The sequence below is a fragment of the Copadichromis virginalis genome, linkage group LG3 (assembly GCF_057382275.1).
Source record: "Copadichromis virginalis isolate Kocher_CV1m ecotype Utaka linkage group LG3, C_Virginalis_male_GT1.1, whole genome shotgun sequence".
Lineage (NCBI taxonomy): Eukaryota > Metazoa > Chordata > Actinopteri > Cichliformes > Cichlidae > Copadichromis > Copadichromis virginalis.
The window spans coordinates 21,937,596-21,957,648 of NC_140620.1; the positions used below are offsets into that span (position 1 = coordinate 21,937,596).

A 20,053-nucleotide genomic window follows, 5' to 3' on the forward strand; every position below is an offset into this window, starting at 1 on the left:
CTTCCCACTCCAACTATTCCCATCATTCAGAAGACTATATATGCAAGGACTCCTCAGTTATTTCATTAAATATCGCCTTCTTCACTGTCAGCAGACTCTTCTTACTCCTTCCCCTTTCCATCTTCATCCTCTACCAGGGCTACCAACAATGGCAACAACATCGCTCCTTCCAAGCAGTAAGCCACAGTGACATCTTCGCATACCACCTGGCTGCCATGGAGCTTATCTGGATTTTGGGGACAGCTTTATTCTATTGTGGCTCCTACTTAAAGTTCCCAAATATTGTGGCAGTGGGGTATTTTCTTTCTACTATGATTTTCTGTGGTGAGAGCAATTTTCATATCCTGACCTGTGTGGAGTGCTACTTGGCTGTTGTTCACCCCATCACATACAGAGTGCTAAAAAACACCAGAGGTATCAAAATCAGAAACATCTGCATTGCTTTCGTTTGGATGTTCTGCTTTCTGTGGAGCTCTTTAGCACTTGCCCAATATCCTGCTACACCTATAATCCCATTGTTCTGCATTTTGGTCTCGTCTTTAGCTGTCACCTCTTACTGCTGCCTTTGTGTTCTCTATGCTCTCTGGGAAGGCAGCAGAGACCGGGAACAGGTTGACCAGTCAAAGCAAAGGGCGTTCTTTACTATTATGGCCATATTGGGAGCACTGTGCTTGTTGTTTCTAGGGTCCATTATTACCAACTCTCTGACCCAGTCAACACTGTTAAGCATTAGTTTCAAATGTGTAGCAGTTGTTGCTGGGTACTGGTTGAATATTCCCAGTTGTTTGGTGTTACCTCTGCTGTACCTGCGGAGGACAGGAAATCTGCCATGTCAGTAAAACAGTGGGTAAAGATAGCTGGATTTTATTTTGAAAGCACCATTCACTGGAAAATTGACTTGAAGACCTTTTGTTATATCAGAATTTCATAGCTGTTTGGCGTTTAGACTTTTTTTTGGCATGCACCCCTGCATAACAAAGGCAAGACCAAAACTAGATTTTTATTAGTTATTAACAATAGAAAAAGAACCAAGTTTAATATTAGTGATCCAAAGGTCAAGTGAGAAGCATCCACAAACTGTTTTTCTCCTGTATAAATCGTTTTCATTTGACATAATTTGTCCAAACCACCATGCCATTCAGTTTATGCTCCACCAAGGAATGCCAGATCACAGTTTGCTACTTAGAAATGACTGCTGGTGTGTATTATTAATTTGAAGTTGCTATTTCATTGGTGGGAGCACTAAAGCAGCTTTTCTTATCATTGAGTAGACTATAAACTCTGTCTTTGAATAATTATTTAATCATATTGTTTGCATTTTATTACAACTTTTTGTAAGTTTTCTAAGTCTCTTAGGTAACTTCAAAATGTTAATGTTTGGTTTATTTCAGTTTTTTATTTGTTCCTGAGATATATTTAAATTCGGGAGGAAACATTTTCACCGGGAACAAAACCAGCATGTTAATACGTGGAGATTCTAAAGGCTGCTCCAACAGTGATCATCTTATAATTTAAATATTTGTTCAGTTCTCTTCCAAACCCCAGCAGCTGTTTATTTTAATTTTGAGTGTCCACTACAATAAAAATAAAAGCGTTCTACCATCTCACCTGCTTGTTTTTATTAAGACATATATCTACACTACTTTTATTATTAGAGATTTCGCTACTGAGGTTAAACATGATATATAAGTCACATAGATCACTTCTAAATATTAATGTTTGGTTTATTTCAGTGTTTTATTTGTTCCTGAGTAAATCAGTTTGGCTGAGATTAAAGTTAAGCTTCATAACATATGATGTTAAGTTAAGAGGGGACGTACCTGTGAGATCATCAAGTATGCTGGTGTTCCAGTTGTACAAATCGTACTCGCCGAGAACGCGAGTACGGACTTGCGTACTTAAGAATTGAGAAAGGGCCTAGGACTTTTTAAGCGGCGGACGATCCAGACATCTTGTGTTGGGGTGCTGGTCTCGCAGATTGACAGCATGCTGCTACACATCACCTTTCCATTATCAAAGTTTCTCTGGTTGCTTCATATTGATGTTATGTTGTTGTGGAAATGTTCAGCTAAATTTTCTAGCAATTTCAACAAAACTTGTGCTACATTTTAAATATGTAATTTTTAAAAAAGAAACAATAACTGACAGTTGGAGCAGTTTTAAAAAAAATTAAATAAATGTGTTATGCTTTTACATAGAAATGCAAAAGTATACATTAACATCATGTACACTTCTCAACACAGGTGCAGGGATGTTTTTTGTATTTTCAGAGGACCATCATTTCTTCATTGCAATTGCAGTTTATGTTTCAGGGTACTATGGCATTTAGTCACATCAGCTGAGATCTGAGCTGCACGCCCCAGTGTCCTGGAGGTGTACAGGTCCTGCAGAGATGGGAGTCTGCAGCCAATCACCTTCTCAGCAGAGCGCACAACACGCTGCAGCCTCTGTTTGTCCCTGATAGTGGCTCCAGCGTACCACACGGTGATGGAGGAGGTGAGGATGGACTCGATGACTGCAGTGTAGAATTGCATCATTGTCCGTGTTGGCAGGTTGAATTGAACAGAGCACTTTATAGACAAACCCACTTTATCAGCGGCTGATGTTTGAAACCTCAGCTGAGTTTTAGCTCTCAGTGGTTAAACACTGGACTTGATTCACTCAGGTTCTGTCTGTCGGATCACGTTTACTTCGCTGTTTTATTTACAACTGAGCAAATCGGTTTGGCTGAGGTGAAAGTTACATTTTAGAACTGAAGTTTAAGGTTCACTGGCACATGTGTTAGACTGAGCCCATTCGCTTTTCTTTGGCTGGTGAGTTTTGGGATTAAACTGACTTTTAAAATGTTTTTATACAAAGAGGAAAGAGAAGGCGCATTTCCACCGAGAGGAGCAGGGTTTGCAACAGCATGTTCATCATGAAGTCTGCAACCTGGACAGAAATATTACATCATCAGTTGTTAAATAGTTATTCAACTTTATTCTTTTTTCTTTTTTCTTTTTTTTTTGTCTGTCCCATTTGGTTCTTTAGCCATCAGAATTGTTGTCTGAAGACCAACAAGGATACCCAATGGATTTACTTTGCCAAATGGATCATCGTGGCATTGCCGTATTGGTCCATTTGATCGATCTTTGTTTTTATTATTTATTATATTTTATTTTCAGATGTTACAGATGGGACAGATATGAGTGAGGGATAGGAAAGGGAGAAAGAAAGAGGAAGGAAAAGAAAAACAGAAGGGGAGAGGGACAGTGAGAAAGGGGGGAGAAAAAAAATCTCCTGGATCACCTGTTGAGAGAAGAAGAATAGAAAACAGGCAAAAAAAACCCCCAAAGCAACATACTAAACACAACACCATCGCATTAATCTAGCTGAGTGTAAACAGCAGTAAATACTAAATATTCAATGTTGTTGTGCAGCACGCAGGACAGACAGCGCACAATGTGCTTTGAAGTAGCAGCCAAGAAAGGTGTAATTTAAGTCTACGAGCAGTGAACACCCGTGTGCATACCTGTGTGGATCAGCGCACTTGTATTCAAATGGTTTCCACATGTAATGGTCTGCAAGAGGATGTAGCGAGCCATAGCCCCGTCCCCCAGGGCATGAAGCAGGCTTGGAGGAGATCCAGGCCCCAGACATCCAGAGGCCTCAGAGTGCGAGAGCCCAAGGAGGACCACCGGAGGGGCATCCGTGCCACCCTCATGGGAAGGGCTGAGGATCCCCAGACAAGGCGTCACCCAGTAGCCACCGAGCAGAAGCTAGAGGGGGGCGGCGGGCACGCCGGGCAACACTGAGACAGAGGTGCAACTTTATTCTAAGCACCAGGTATCTGTTAGAATTTTTAGAGTTTACGTAACTAAAAATAAACGAGGTTAACATATAATTTGCGTGATTTTTTTGTTATTTTTGTTTCGGTCATGTTATGTTTAACTGTCAAAGACTTCTGGATGTTAGAAGAAAACTAATACTGCTCATGAATGAGACTGAAGGCAGGAAGGTGTCCTTTAAAACTAAACATGTTAATAGGACCTCGCTATTTATATCATAGTTTATGATATAGCATGTGTATTTCAGTAATTATGGAGGACCACAAGAGCCACGCACATCGAAATAAAAAATTCTGTGCTTAATTAATGAATTGTAGAATAAAATCTGCATTTGTAAATTCATTTTTGAATTCCAATTTAATAAACTGATTTTTAAAATGCTTTTTAAGTCTTCATTTCAAAAAACATTTTCGAATTCCACTTTAATAAACAAATGTGTTCCATATATTCAAGTACATTTAGGCTAATGCTAAAATGCTAATCCATTGTTAAAATGTTCAGTACTTGACTGAAGTTTTTAACCTTTGGCTTGTGCTGACTCATTAAAATCTATAGTAGAAGCGTTAGCTAGCTATCGATCCAGCAAATATACCAGGTCATAACTACTCGCGGCACAATTTCAAAATAAACTGTAATCAGGCCGATGTCATGCTATTTCTGTATATATTATAGCTCTTGTCATTTTCTTAAAGGTGACAAATGTAGACGAAATTGGTGTAAATAAGCACATAATTGCATATTTTTAGCCAATAAAAAAAAGATTATGACATGTTTTGCAACAAATGTCTGTGCTTGTTTCTTAGTTATGTCCATGCTCCATCTCGCATTCGTCATGCGTCTTAGGTCTGCGTCTCGGTGCTTCATTTTTTTATTGTGACAGTCTAGCATCCCATGTTTAGTGCGCTTCCTCCTGTCTTGTCAACTTTTTTCCTTGTCCCAGCTATGTACCCTTTGTGTTTCGTTTTCCCTCGTCACCCTCATGTGTTTTTAGGTCTGCTGTCATTCATTCATTGTCAGGTTGTCTGTTATGTTCACACCATGTCTCCATGTTTCCAAGCATCCATGCCAGCTTTTCATGTTTAAGGTTGTCACATTTATTTTCCTAGTTCCTCAGTTTATGTTTAGTGTTGTGTCGAATTGTTTTCCCTAGCCCTTAGTTTTTTATTCTTTATCAGCCAAACAGACTGCTGGCTTTTTGTTTAGAATGTTTGCCTATATGTGTGTGCACTTAGGTCCACTACTTTGCACTCTACACGGTCTGCCGACCTTGACAAGTAGTTTCTTAAGCTACCTAGACTAGTATTATTGGGGCCTACTATTTTTAACCAATTATTAAACTTGCCTGTCTCCAGTTTCAATGTAAACAATTAAAGTACACAATACCATTTTGTCTGTATGTTGTCATATCAAACATTTTTTTTGATCACAGCAAACAAAAGCAATTTTCAGTAACTGAAACTTTCATAGGAATTTAAATACTCAATAAATTACCACAGAACTTTACACAGTGCATTTGAAATACAATAACATATCTTTTGGTTCTTTTTTCCAGCTGAAGTGTGCAGAATATTTGCCTCATATGGTAACAGGGTCCCTGGCAACCCTTCCATTGCTGCACGACGTCGATCTACATACACAAGATCTTATTTCTGCTTGTCCAAGATTGATCAGACTACAGCACCGACAAGAGAAGAAAAAGAATTTCTTAGTGCTGCTGGCATTGGGGAGCAAAGAATTACCTTTTTTGGCAATTTGTTATGTAATAGTTGTTGGTTGATGAGTCACTGTTATATCCCCTCAAAAATATTTCTAATTCCCTCCAAATTGTTTTACAGATGATGAAGCCAGAGGAATTTTGAAGTCATATTCTGGTTGCCTACCCAAAACTAAATGGCTGTGGAGGGTTTGAGCTTTTAAAAGTTTCTGGGTTAACAAGGAGCAAAAAGCTCTCTTTGATACCTTGCCCAAGGACAGGGTATACCATAAAATCTGTCAGGATACATATCAAACAGTCCCTCATCTACATCCGTCCGATGCAAAAGAACATCGACACAACTCCTGTAAGTCATAACTTGCACTAAGTTATTCTGTGGAGATACTGTTATACAGATAATGTTCTTTGTGTTCTGTGTGTATAATAAAGACAAGCAATAACTCACAAAAACTTCTAACAATAGGTTGAACATCAGACTGGCGGTTCTGGTCCCAAGGAAAAATGTCTGACGTGTTCAGCAGAATTCTTTTTCAGTGAACTGAAGGATCATGTCAAACACTGCAAGTATGCACTATGCCTTATCTGTATTATACATATTTTTGTATATTGAATGTCCAATTTTAATGTGGTCCTCTGTAATTTAATTTCTTTTTTTTTACTTCAGTAGCTTTTTGGAAATATTTTGTAAAATGTAAATGCTATCTATGTACGATCTGTTTTCTAAAGGTCTCCAACTGAGATCGACACATCATTACCTGACGTTTGCCATCCAGTGAGCCCTGAATTTCCAGTCCAGACTAGTCCAGATAGAGATAACTCCTCCTCTGAAATAGGAATCATTGACCTAACAGATGACCAAGTTCTGGTAAACACATATTTTATTATATGTTATATTTAATTTTACTTACCTGTTTGTGTGTGTATGTGTAAAAGAGATTGCTGATAAGTAAAATCTCATCATAGTATACTTGATTGTGTTTAAAACTCTAAAAGACATTACATTGATGTTTAACGTGCGCAGAAAAAAATTCTTTTTCTTTGTCTTCTTTCTCCAAAAGGAGTCTTTGGATGAATGGAGAACCATACGTTCTCAGCAGGATCAAGACTGCTTGCTTGCAGACCAAGAAGGTACAAGGTTCAAGGTACACCTCAAAAAGTCTGTAAATTTTAATGTTTATTCTACAATAGGGAGATGTAGTCTTCCAGCAACACATATCCAGCTTTGTTTGTATGGGCTAAAATTGTGGTCATAAATTATTTTACGTGTAAATTACAAATTTAAGAATCCAATCAGAGAACAGATGGGTTTGGCTGACGGTGGGGTGATTTACTGACCTTTTTGGTTTACAAGGTTACAAAAGTCAGTTCACAACTACACATTTGATTTACAAGTACAACATATTTATGATCATGATTTGAGCCAATATGTATGTTCTGCATCTGAAGAGTTGGAAAGTTTGACTTCTCTTGTTTCTTATTTTCATCACAGTCTGACTTACAGAAGAAGTCCGTTGAAATGGAAGAGAGACGGATAAAGGTAAATGTTTAGAAATAACGTTTTAGAGATGACGAATAAACCAAGGGCATGAGAAGTTCCATCATTAGAGGTTGGTGCATCCATTACTACTTCACTGATATGCTCAGAGCTGTTTTCTTTCTACTTTCAGGCCATATCTGAGAGGCAGTTGAGACTGACTGGTGTTCCAGAGCAAACTCATGGCATACCACTCAGATTTAATACCCTAGCGGCATTACCAGAACAAGACGATTTGTCCTAACTGAATCCATTCAGGTTAGTAATTTGTTCACTTCATCATACACACTCCAACTAATTTGAAGATGTTTAGGTTAGGAAAGTTGTTTGATTTTTATTTTCTGTTTGTGCAGATATTGTTTGACTTTGTTGGAGAATATGAAAATGCCACAGAATAGTTTCATATTCAAGATGCTCTCAGTAACTAGACTCAACAGCAACATGTCTGGTACGTTTCTGGATAATAACATCATAAGGTCACAAACGCTGTATGTCCACTGGATTCAACCTGAGTCTCCAGAGGTGAGAGCTGAGATTTGTTATTGCTTAACATTTGCGGTTAGACTACACAGTATGTTTATTTATTTAAGGCGCAAAGGGGGGAAAACAGAAAATACAATATGAATATTTAACCATGACAGGGCCTTCATCCAATCCTCAAAATAAGTTCACTCTCCAACTGGGGAGATTCTGTCATCCTCTATGTAGTAGGTTTATCAGAGAAACTTTGGAGTCTTCTCCATGCACGACATCACAGTGTACTTCATAGCCACAAACTGAGACACAAACTGTTTCATTCAGATAAAACTTCCAAAAATAAAAACTTAACAACATAGTTTTTGCTGTGCTGTGCAGCCACTTCATAAACGCTTTGCACAACATACAAGAGACACCTCCACGGGACAAGACTCGGCTGTCCGTCTGCGTCTGCATTTTTGGGGTGTCACTCTTCACCATTTCCTCAATTGTTTTAAGCAAAAATATCTTGTATTTAGTGAAAATAGTCTCCCAATAGAACAACTGAAAATTCTCCAGATGCACTTTTTAAAAACAAGTATTTATATTCTCACTGAAATGTTACTGTGTAGCTGAATATCTCGCATTTTAATTGTAACGATATTATTTTGAAAAGAAATAAGACAAATATACTTAGAAAGATTTTGATTTTTTGAAGTGGGATGTGAAACGTCTTCAAGAAAGTTCAAGGAATCACGCTGCTTTTCTTTCAAAGCTCCTTATGCAACATTTACAGTGATCAGAATCAGAATCAGAATACTTTATTGATCCCTGGGGGAAATTATTTTTTGTTACAGTGCTCCATTTTAAACCAACATTAAGACAAGACAGACAATACGCTAACTAAGAATAGTACAATATATACATATATATATACATACAGTCACTTATAAATAAATAGTTGGAAAAGAAACATGTGTAGCTGTAGCAGCAAACAGTGTGTTAAGTGGATGCGTTGTACAGGGAGATGGCCACAGGCAGGAATGATTTCCTGTGTCGTTCAGTGATGCTTTTCGGTAATCTCAGTCTCTCACTGAACGAGCTCCTGTGACTGACCAACATGTCATGGAGTGGGTGGGAGGTGTTATCCAACATTGTCTTTATCTTGGACAGCATCCGCCTCTCCGACACCACCTTGAGGGAGTCCAGCTCCATCCCTACAACATTGCTGGCCTTACGGATCAGTTTATTAAGTCTGTTGGCATCTGCGACCCTCAGCCTGCTCCCCCAGCATGCAACAGCATAGAGGATCGCACTGGCCACCACAGACTCATAGAAAATCCTCAGCATTTTCTGGCAGATGTTGAAGGACCTCAGTCGCCTCAAAAAATAGAGACGACTCTGGCCCTTCCTGTAAAGTGCTGTGGTGTTTTTAGCCCAGTCCAGTTTATTGTCAATGTGTACTCCAAGGTATTTATAGTCCTCCACAATGTCAACACTGACCCCCTGGATTGAAACAGGGGTCAAGTGTTTCCTGGTCTTCCTGAAGTCCACGATCAGTTCCTTGGTCTTTGATGTTATTCACAATAACAATAGGTTAATATCTACATATGGGTTTTATGCTTTTAATGACCCTTTGTAGCACTTTAACAAATAACAATGCTTTCGGTGTATTTTGTCAATGGGCAAGTTGATTGATTACTATATACTGATTTTATACTGTTCCATACCTTTCAAAGTTATTTATACAAGATGCGTCATTCATCCATTCACATCAGCAGTATTTCGAAAATGATTCATCTAACTTATCTATATGTATCTATGATCCGAGAGCAATTTGGGGTTATTACTTTGCCCAAGAACATTTGGCATGTAGACTGGAGCAGCCAGGAATCAAACCAACAACCCTCTGATTACTAGATGCGTACTTGATTAAAAGGATGAAACTATGCAGACACTTTTCTCTTTCTAACTCTTTGCAGTTTGTTCCTGCACTTGATTACAACGATCATCAAGAAGCTGCAAGCTTTAACAACCAGTCTTGTTCCCCATTGATTGTTTCTCCTCCTGCTCATGGGCGATCTTTCTCTCCCAAGAGGTATGTTTGCATTTGTTAGTTGTTAGTCACATTTCTTTACCTAACGTGTGGTGATACAAACTTTAAAAAAAAAATCTCTGTAGTGGTAATTGACTTGAGTTTAGTTCATGTCACTCGATTAGAAAATTATTAACAGTGCATGTGCCAGGGAATTTGTATGTATTATGTCACATTTTGTATCTCTACACAGGGCTGACCTTAAAACCATTCTGAATGGACTTCGGGCGAAAATTGATAACACTTCATGCCCTACGAGTAATCAGATCAACATATGCAGAGACTACACTGCCAATGTCCACAACATAATGAAAAGTACCCTGCAGGCCTTCCGACGGCGACGTTTCAATCCTGCAGCCAGATTCAATGTTGTTTTTGTTAACAATGAAAAAACATCTGAAGGTGCAGTAGATGGTGGTGGTCCCACAAGAGAGTATTTGAGGTTGCTGATGAAGGCCATTCATCAGTCTAACATTTTTGAAGGACCGGAGAAAGACAAGAGATTGACCCTCGACACTCATGGTACACCAATTAATTTATTTATTTTATAAGTAACATTTTAATATAAAAATTAATTATTTATGCTATGAAAATGTTTGATAGTGACACCTCAACGAAGAGCTACAATGATATTTGAACTGTATTTGATTTCAACTGTCTGTTCTCTCTGTAATACATTTTGCTCTGTGACACATTTGGGGAATTACTTGGAATTTGGGGACTACTATAGAACCATAAATAAACTACAAAAACATTGAAAATCGTTTTTGTTTTTTTTACATATGTTTCTACTTGGAGAAATTTAAGAGGTTTATCCTTCAAAACTTTAAATACAAAAAAGTTGCAAAAAATAGTTTACAACAACAGGAAATTTATTTTGAGTGTCTTCATAGTTTTATTTTGGAGATACACCAATTTTTATATACTGCAGGAAAAACGAAAAAACAATTCTATGATGCAAATTTGCAAAGAAAACAGCAGGTGCATCAAAATAAACTATTTCCAGCAGTGCAATTTGAGTTCTAAGCATCCCAGAAACTATTCAGAAAAGTCAAACATGACCAGTACAGGCTTTTAAGGCCTACAAGTAAAAAACTACATTTTCCGCGAAAATGACGTCACTTCCGGTTTCGGCCAGGAAATGGCGGACATGCGATAGTTCGCACTGACGTCTGTTTCACTGTGGGAAGTGTTACAAACAGCTGATCGGATCGGCAAAGCGTGTTTCTGGAATATTATGTTTTTGTTCCTGAAAGAGCTTTTTATGCAATTTTTGCAAAGCTTTATGTGGAAGGAAACCGTGACCGAGGACAAACTGATGGCATAAGATGTAAGTACAACTCCTCCGGTTTCATGTGCAAAACAAATTATTGCGCTAGCTTACGCGGTTCAGGTTCTACAGGGATTTAAAAATAGTTTCACAAAACGGAGCGTGCTGCTCTGACCGGCTTTAAAGGGTTAACAATGACTTTAAAAAATAATATAAAATAGTGTGCAACACCACTGAAGTTTTTTTTACCTCTCTTTTCAACCAACGGCAGTCACTCTCCTCTCCAAATAACTTCTGCTTAGCTTGAGGGAGGGGCTAATAATCGGCTCAGTCATGTTTAATGATCGTTGAAAGCCCAGATCGTAATCGTGATTAAAATTCGATTAATTGAGCAGCCCTAATGTGATGACACATTTAAACTTTGATTTTTTATCAATGTTATTCCTTTTACAGCCTTGGAGGGGAAACTGTACACACAGATAGCACAAATGATATCTGTGTGTGTAATCTATGGAGGCGTGGCACCTAATTTCTTTTCAGACAGATTGTTTAATCAAATCTGTGGGAAACCTAGCCTTCCTGCAACCTTGGAAGAAGTAGGTGATTTCACCTTTCAGGAAAAGCTTTTGGAGGTGAGTCCTAAATTATGTGTTCAGGAGTAGATGTTGTAATTAAAGTATAACTGGCTCTCTGGAACTGCTGAAATCTATAAAAATGTATCATTTGCAACTTACAAAATATTAAAAGCATTTTCATAATTACTAACCATTTTTTGATTTCTGTTAAAGATCAAGAACGCAACAACTGTTGAAGATGCGAAAAAGGCAATAGAGAAGGCAGCGGACAGTCTTGCCATTGTTGGGGCCGGAAGAAACATCACAACACTGAGACAGAGAGATGCTCTGGTGCAATCCGCTGTTGACTTCTTCCTTGAGGGCAGATTAAATGTGGCTTTGCAACAGTAAGTATGACGTTTTTCTCAATCGCTTTGGCACTGTTCCCCACAGCAGGAATGAAAATATATTATTTATGCAATCTGTGCAGATAATTAAGAGGCCAACAGGCCAGTCACACTAAATTAGTGATGGGTCGGTCGTGAACGAAATGGCTCTTACGGTGTGTTCACACCGAACACGATGGAGGCGAATAGAGCGTCAGGTTTACATGTAAAGTCAATGGAAAAGCGCGATGACCTGCGATTGCGGCTCCCGCGAAAATTCGGAAGCAGATTTGCGTCGCGAAAACGCCTGAAAAGTGCGTCAGTCTAGCGCGTTTGGAGCGTGTGACTCGCGAACAAAACCACGCGCGTGAGTTTTTGTGTTGCATTTTGTGCATACCGCGCGTTACACGTCTACCGCTCGAGTTGGAAAAATCTGAACTCAAGCGTCAAATCGCGCCGCGACAACCAATCAGGAGCCTGGTGACGTGGCTCTGACCTAGGTCAAAGGGGCAGATCCAGCCAAAGCCCTTCATTCTTCATTCAGTATGGAGGAAAAACTAATCAGTGCTGTGGCAAATCATCCCGAACTCTACGATGCTACCTACTACTTCTACCGAGACAGGAATAAAAAGGACCTAGCTTGGAGACACATAAGTGAGGAGATCGGGCAACCTGGTAAGTTCATTCCTTCTTCTTTTTAATTTTCAGACTGACCCGATGAAGCCGCGCAAAAGCTAGCAAGCTAGCAAGCCTGCCTACTGTCCCGCGATTTTCCCACTGTTGTACAAATACCTTTCCGCTAACCAGATAATGCGTTTATTCAGCGGACATCTGCAGGAGAAAGTGGAAGAGCCTCAGGGACACCTATAATAAGGAGAAGAGGACAGAGAAGGAGAAGAGGAGTGGGTCGGCAGCAGGATCGGGGAGGAGATGGAAGTTCTTCGCGGTCATGGGGTTTCTGGACCCCTTCCTCACCCCGCGGGAGACAAGCGGCAATATGGTGCAGACCGTGGAGAACTTCTCCCCCGAGGACCAGCGACAGCCCGAAGAGGCAGCAGGGGAGTGTCAGTCAGAAGGTATGTTTACAATGAATTAATGTAGGCAGTTAATTTATGCGTGTTGTCATACAGGAATATATTCTGTTTATTAATAAACAGTATACAGTAGTCCTGCTGTTCATCCGTCACTGCCTCGCCTTTTCGCTGATTTTTTTTTATTGCACCGTACAGCATTGCATTCTGCAGCCCAAATGACAAATCTCCTCCGTGTTGTGTCTCCTGCGCTTGCCAAACTTATCATGTTTGGTTTTGATAATCATCACTTCAAATAGAAAAAAACAGCACAAAAACACTCATAACTATGACCCTTACGGTGTGTTCACACCGAACGCGATGGACGCGAATAGAGCGTCAGGTTTACATGTAAAGTCAATGGAAAGGCGCGATGACGCGCGATTGCGGGTCCCGCGAAAATTCGGAAGCAGATTTGCGTCGCGAAAACGCCAAAACGCATGAAACGCGCATCAGTGTAGCGCGTCTGGCGCGTTTGACTCGCGAATAAAACCACGCGCGTGAGTTTTTGTGTTGCATTTTGTGCATACGCGCGTTTCGCGTCTACCGCTCGAGTTGGAAAAATCTGAACTCCAGCGTCAAATCGCGCCGCGACAACCAATCAGGAGCCTGGTGACGTGGCTGTTACCTAGGTCAAAGGGGCAGATCCAGCCAAAGCCTTTCATACTTCAATGGAGGGGAAGGCTAATCAATGCGGTAGCAAACAACTCTGAGCTGTACAACACCAGCTGCTTTCAGTACCGAGACAGGAATAAAAAGGACCGAGCTTGGAGGAAGATATGTGAAGAGATCGGGCAACCTGGTAAGTTCATTCATTTCTCTTTTGAAAGTTTTCACTGACCCGGGAAGCCGCACAAAAGCTAGCAAGCCACCGCTATTTTCCCCCTGACGTACAAATACCGTTCTGCTTTTATGCATGTTGTCATTTAGGAATATATTTTATTGTTTATTAATAAACAGCACACAGTGGTCCCGCTGTTCATCCGTCACTGCTTTGCTTTTTCGCTGATTTTTTATTGCACAGTACAGCATTGCATTCTGCAGCCTGATTGACAAATCTCCTTCGCTTGCCAAATTTATCACGTTTGGTTTTGATAACCATCGCGTCCAATAGAAAAAAACAGCACAAAAACACCCATAACTATGAGCCTCATTCGGAAATAGACACCTGCACCGTGAGGGAAAAAGGCGCACGAAAGTGGCGGGCAGATGAAGACAAACCGCGGCATAATAATACTTTTACGTTTTGCAATCTACAAAGGTTTGCACTTTGAGAATCAATTGTGAGAACTGTGACCAGGGGCTAGTTATTCTGAGAACCCCTGCAATAAATGAGGGACCACTGTCTACTCTACGATTATTATATCCAACCTGTTAACATTTAATACTGTATTGATAGAACCAACTGATTCTGCAGCAGAGCATCCCCAGTCCCTGAGCTCCTGCTGCTGCACCCACAGATATGTACAGCAAGCACTGATACCTTTTTAGTCGGTGGGATTCCCTTGTGATCACCTTTACTAAATATCTACAACCAATCTGATTATATCCTGTTATTGTTTTTGTTTTGTTTTTTCAATGTTGAAATTAAAATCTAGTAGCAGCCTTCTCATTTCTTTGTGTTTTGTGCTGTTTTACAGGCCCACAGAGGAGGACGGCTCCAAGGCAGATGAGGGACGGGTCCCAGGACGGTCCATCGGCGGTGGAGCTGGCCATCCTGGAGTCCCTGAAGAGGCCACACCAGTCTCCAATGGAGCATTTCCTCCTCAGCCTTGTTCCTGCTCTGGAGAGCAGCTGGTCCTTTTTATTCCTGTCTCTCTGTAAATTCTTATATTTTATATATTTATGTTTAATGTTTTTCTGTTTGAGACTTTTAATATTATTTCAAATAAATGTTTATAATGACTAATGTCTCAGTTCTACTACACAGCAAATGTTGGCACACAACTTGACACATGTAGAATTTATTTCATATTATACTAATGACAAAATATACTGATACAGTGGGATGCAGAAGTTTGGGCAACCTTGTTAATAGACATTATTTTCCTGTATAAATCGTTGGTTGTTACAATAAAAAATGTCAGTTAAATATCATACAGGAGACACACACAGTGATATTTGAGAAGTGAAAAGAAGTTTACTGGATTTACAGAAAGTGTGCAATAATTGTTTAAACAAAATCAAGCAGGTGCATCAATTTGGGCACCACAAAAAAGAAATGAAATGAATATTTAGTGTATATCAATGTGTGTGTCTCCTATATGATATATGGGGTGCCTTTGTCTGGATATGCTTCCCATCCAGAGCTGCACAGCACAGAGGAAAGTTCCAGCGCTCCTGGAATCCCTCTGTGATGGACCGCCAGTCTCCAGGTGAAGGCACAGCCATGAAGTCGTCCACTAGACAGTCCCAGATGGACGTCGCTGCCTGGGGGGTGATCTGGCTCACCGTGGACACACCGACTCTGAAACTGAACGCGATGGTCCTGAAGGAGTCCCCGGTGACAAGGAACCTGGACAAAATTGTTCAAAATCAGTATTATGTGTACTGCAGTTACAAAATACATTATTCAAATTCCAAAATACTTTTGTGATGTCAGATATAAATCACAAAACTTAAATCTTACATAAAACATTTTGTAATTATAAGGATAATTACAAAATGTATATTAGATAATATCTAAAACAGTTGTGTTTTGTTTTAACTTTAACATATCATAATTTGATTGGTAGCAACTTTCACAACTACAGTGAGCCAATCACTCATAATTCCTAAACATGTCAATCAGGTAGGAATGAAGTGAGACATTAATAGAAATAAAGAGTTGTATGTTGACATGTAGCCCTTTCCTTGCTTAAATCATTAATATTTTTGAAAAATTAATCTGTGATAAGACATAGCTTATCAAGATAGAACCATGTAACTAGAGATGAACCAAACTGTTCACAGTTTTATCTAACTCTGTTTTAATAAAGGCTGTGACCCCTGCTATAGAGTCTGACAGCTGCAGGGATTATATACAAATATTCAACTATCCCAGAATTAAACCAGGTCTAAATAAAAAGGAGTGAGTATCACTACAAAGGTTAACTCAGTGGTCCTAATGCTACAGTTTGATATCAGCAAACACCGAGCGCATACATTGATGTGACACCACAGCCATGCTATCATGCAAACACTGATAACAGCATAAATCGAATTAAATCGGGACTTGATGAGAGCTTCTGAGTATCACTAGAAATATTATAAAGAGTCGTCTCTGTACCACAGTTTGCTTTCAGTAAACACCGACAGCATTCACTGTTAGCATAGCACATCCATGTTAGCAGTGTATAACTGGATGGATTAGCATATTAGCACAGATATCAATAAAGGACTACCGTATTAAATAGTTTTACTAACCTCAGGCAGACGGACAGGCGCTCTGCAGGTGGGATTGAGCGTCTGTAGTTGGTGTTTAAGCGGGCGATGCTGGGACCGACGAGGGAAAGCAGGTCCTCAAACTGGCCGACGGTGATAGCGCTGGAATCGGCCGTCATCCAGGCGCAGCTCCTGGAGCAAGTGGTGAAACTCACCAAACTGCTCATGCCTCTGGAGGACCTGATGGACCCAGGTACGGCGAGGACGTCTTTTACGCCGCTGCTCTGCTCTCCACAGTACATAGAGAAGGGAGACTCTCTCTTCAAGCGCTAGCTCGATAGCTGCCATCTTGCAAAGATACCAGTCTGGCACAACTCCCTCCCACATTCCTCCCACATTTCCGGTTCACGCGCGTCAAAATATCATATTTTGAGGCGCGATGGATTTTTCTTGGACACGCGTTGAGACGCGAATGTACACGCGTCAAATTAGGGGCGTTTGGGGCGTTTTATTCGCGTCCATCGCGTTCGGTGTGAACACACCGTTATTCGGAAATAGACACCTGCACCGGGAGCAAAAAGGGCGCACAAAAGTGGCGCTGCAGACAGAGAAAAAGTGCGGCATAATACTTTTACGTTTTAAAATCGACAAAGGTTTGCACTTTGAGAATCAGCTTGTGAGAACTGTGACTACTGTTCATGTGCTGCAATAAATGAGAGACCACTGTATATAATAATAAGTATATAATAATATAATATTCTCTATGACTATTGTCTTCAACCTGTTAACATTTAATATTGTCTTGATAGAGTCAAGTAATCATGCAGCAGAGTCATCCCCTGTTGCTTCTCCTGGCTCCCCAGTCCCTGGTCCCTGAGCTCCTGCTGCTGCACCCACAGGTACACTGTATGGACATCAAGCACTGATAGCTTTTTACTTGGTTGAATCCCCTTGTGATCACCTTTACTAAATATCTACAACCAATCTGTTCATATCCTGGTTTTTTTCAATTTTGAAAATGAAAATCTAGTAGCAGCCTTCTCATTTCTTTGTGGTGTTTTGTTCTGTGTTTTACAGGTCCACAGAGGAGGACAGCTCGAAGGCGGGCGAGGGACGGGTCCCAGGACGGTCCATCGGCGGTGGAGCTGGCCATCCTGGAGTCCCTAAAGAGGCCACGCCCGTCTGCAACAGAACATTTCCTCCTCAGCCTTGTTCCTGCTCTGGAGAGCATGCCGAATTTATATCTTTTATCAAATAAACATTTATAATGACAAATGTCTCTGTTCTACTACACAGCAAATATTGGCACCCGACTTGACACAAGTAGAATTTATTTCATATTACACTAATAACAAAACATACTAATACAGTGGGATGCAAAAGTTTGGGCAACATTGTGAAAAGTAATTATTTTCCTGTACAAATTGTTGGTTGTCACAATAAAAATTGTCAGTTAAATACATCATATGGGAGACACACACAGTGATATTCGAGAAGTGAAATAAAGTTCACTGGATTTACAGAAAGTGTGCAATAACTGTTTAAACTAAATAAAGCAGGTGCATAAATTGGCAACACAAAAATATGTAGTGTATATCAATGTGTGTGTCTCCTATATGATATATGTAAGTGACATTTTTTACTGTAACAGCGATTCATACAGGAAAATAATGGCTATTAATAAGGTTGCCCAAACTTTTGCACCACACTGTATATTTTTATTTATATTTAATTGTGTTGTGGTTTGCAGTGTTTTGTGTTGTTTCACTTTAAATTTGTAAAAGGAAAAAGCTGAAAATTTAAATATTTAAAAGTTGAAATGTGAATAGTTGATTTTTGTATTGTATGTTTTATTTTTTACATTTTATGTGGAGTGAATAAATAAAAGTATATTTACGGTGGCCCCTACAGACAAAGCACGTACAAACTTCAAATCACGTACGAACCCTGAAGCACGTACAAACTCCAAAACACATTAAAAACACGTAAAAACTCAAAAACACATACAAACTCCGAAGCACGTACAAACTCAGAAGCACATAAAAACTCAAAACACGTAAAAAAGACAACAGAAGTGCTCCAGGATGCTAGGGGCAGTGTTGAACTTTTGTTACCTAGTGGCTACACAAGCCAGCAAGTACCAACGACCGGATTTGGTGTGTGGTAATAACAGGTAAATGAACATTTATTTTTTTTTATTATTTGACTATATATATGAATGCTTGTGTATAAATACACAAACAATACACATATGCTTTCAATTGTGTAATTTAAGTGATCTAGGTAGCTCTGTTTTGGAAGTTCAATTCATGCTAGAAATGTGTTTTGGAGTTTGTACGTGTTTTGTCCCTAGGGTCCACCGCATATATTTATATATTCCTTTTGTGCATAATTTTATATTATTGTTAATAATAAATTAATTAAAGCAACAAAACAACCTAAAGAGCCGGTTCGGAGCCGAAAGAGCTGGTTCTCTAAAAAGAGCCGGAAATCCCATCACTACACTAAATACAATTTGGCACACTGCATTTGTTATAACAGCAGTTGAAAAGGTTTGTGGGATAGTCCATTATTTATTTGATAACTGCATTAAGTGTAGTGAAAGGTAAGTTTTGATGTGGGAATTATGTCAAAGTGATTGAGAAAAACAAAATATATATTTTTAGACATTTTTACTAGTGTAATTTTATCATGTAAAATTGATGTGTTCAGGTTCACAGAGGGCTTCAACACCCTAGGCCTCCTCCAGGATATTAGTGCACACTCTGATTTATTCCGTAATCTGTTTGTGGAGGATGTCGAACCTTTGAAAGCTGCTGACCTCTCAGCAGTATTTCAAGTCAACTTTTCTACACCAGGAACACATAAAAGAGATCGAAAGCCAGACGATATGCTTCTGGAGAGACTGGCTCATTGATGTAGAAGGTACAAGAAATTATTATTACAAGGTCTGTTTTGTAAGGTACTATACATGAATTTGTGCACCCACAATTGTAGGATACAAATTATCATGACTATGATTTTGTCATTGATAGTGATTTTTAGGAAGACTAGAGAAAGACTAGGGAAAAGCGAATACATTGCTTTGTTGTAGTCTGAAAAAACATTTCAAACTGTGACAGAACCATGGCAGACCCGACCATGTTCCCGTGGTTTTCAGAATCTTTCTTTATTCACTCTTGGTTGCTATCACTTCACACACACACACACACACATACACACACACACACACAAACACTTTCTAGTTTGCAGCTGAACACTTTGCCAACAGCAACAAACAAATGACAGGACCCAGGTCCGATTTTATTCTGGGAGGCGTGATTGTGGATGCCACTCAGGTGTCTCTGCATTCCCTGCAGCTACACCGCAGACCACGCCCGCCACACTAACACTCAACTGTTTGTTTATTTTAGATGGAGAATGTGCACCCGTGACCTTGAATGTCACAATGAGAATGTCCTGGAATTTGTTTCTGGATCCTCTTCAATACCCCCAAATGGCTTTCTTATGCGCAGCCCACAATAGAGATTCTTCCAGAGGATTCTGGCAAGATTTTTCCTGAGGCAAATACATGTAACATTGTTTTGAAATTGCCAGTGCACAAAGACTATGAATCATTTAAAGCACAAATGTGCAATGCTATACTTTGGGCACCAACATTTGGCATGGCATAGATGGACACCATTTACATTGTCCATTTTGAATACTTTACAGTGCAGATTTTCAGTTATTGCTTCTATTTTATGTTTCATATAGCACTATTACGGAAGCTATGATTGTAAGA

General features: G+C 39.6%; 1 protein-coding gene, 1 long non-coding RNA gene and 1 pseudogene across 2 annotated transcripts; 2 read left to right on the plus strand and 1 right to left on the minus strand.

Moving 5' to 3' along the window:
* Window positions 1-19,831, plus strand: part of LOC146713433 (uncharacterized) — a 29,701-nt pseudogene extending 9,870 nt beyond the window's left edge.
* LOC146713434 (uncharacterized) lies at window positions 13,364-16,611 on the plus strand. The gene is made up of 2 exons (XR_014917887.1): window positions 13,364-13,708; window positions 14,547-16,611. It is a non-coding gene; the product is annotated as an uncharacterized LOC146713434 (long non-coding RNA).
* LOC146713435 (uncharacterized) lies at window positions 14,855-16,790 on the minus strand. Its single transcript, XM_085448010.1, has 2 exons — window positions 16,312-16,790; window positions 14,855-15,421 (listed from the first exon to the last, which is right to left on the minus strand). The coding sequence occupies exons 1-2, from the start codon at window positions 16,569-16,571 to the stop codon at window positions 15,151-15,153; spliced, it is 531 nt and encodes a 176-aa protein (XP_085304136.1). The 5' UTR covers window positions 16,572-16,790; the 3' UTR covers window positions 14,855-15,150.
* Window positions 19,832-20,053: the final 222 nt, after the last annotated feature.

Bases quoted from the DNA above. Each gene is read 5' to 3' on its own strand.
- LOC146713435 (XM_085448010.1), bottom strand. From the start codon at position 16,571: ATGTACTGTGGAGAGCAGAGCAGCGGCGTAAAAGACGTCCTCGCCGTA. The intron at 15,422-16,311 runs GTTAGTAAAACT...AATTTTGTCCAG, and splicing joins CGCCTGTCCGTCTGCCTGAG to GTTCCTTGTCACCGGGGACT.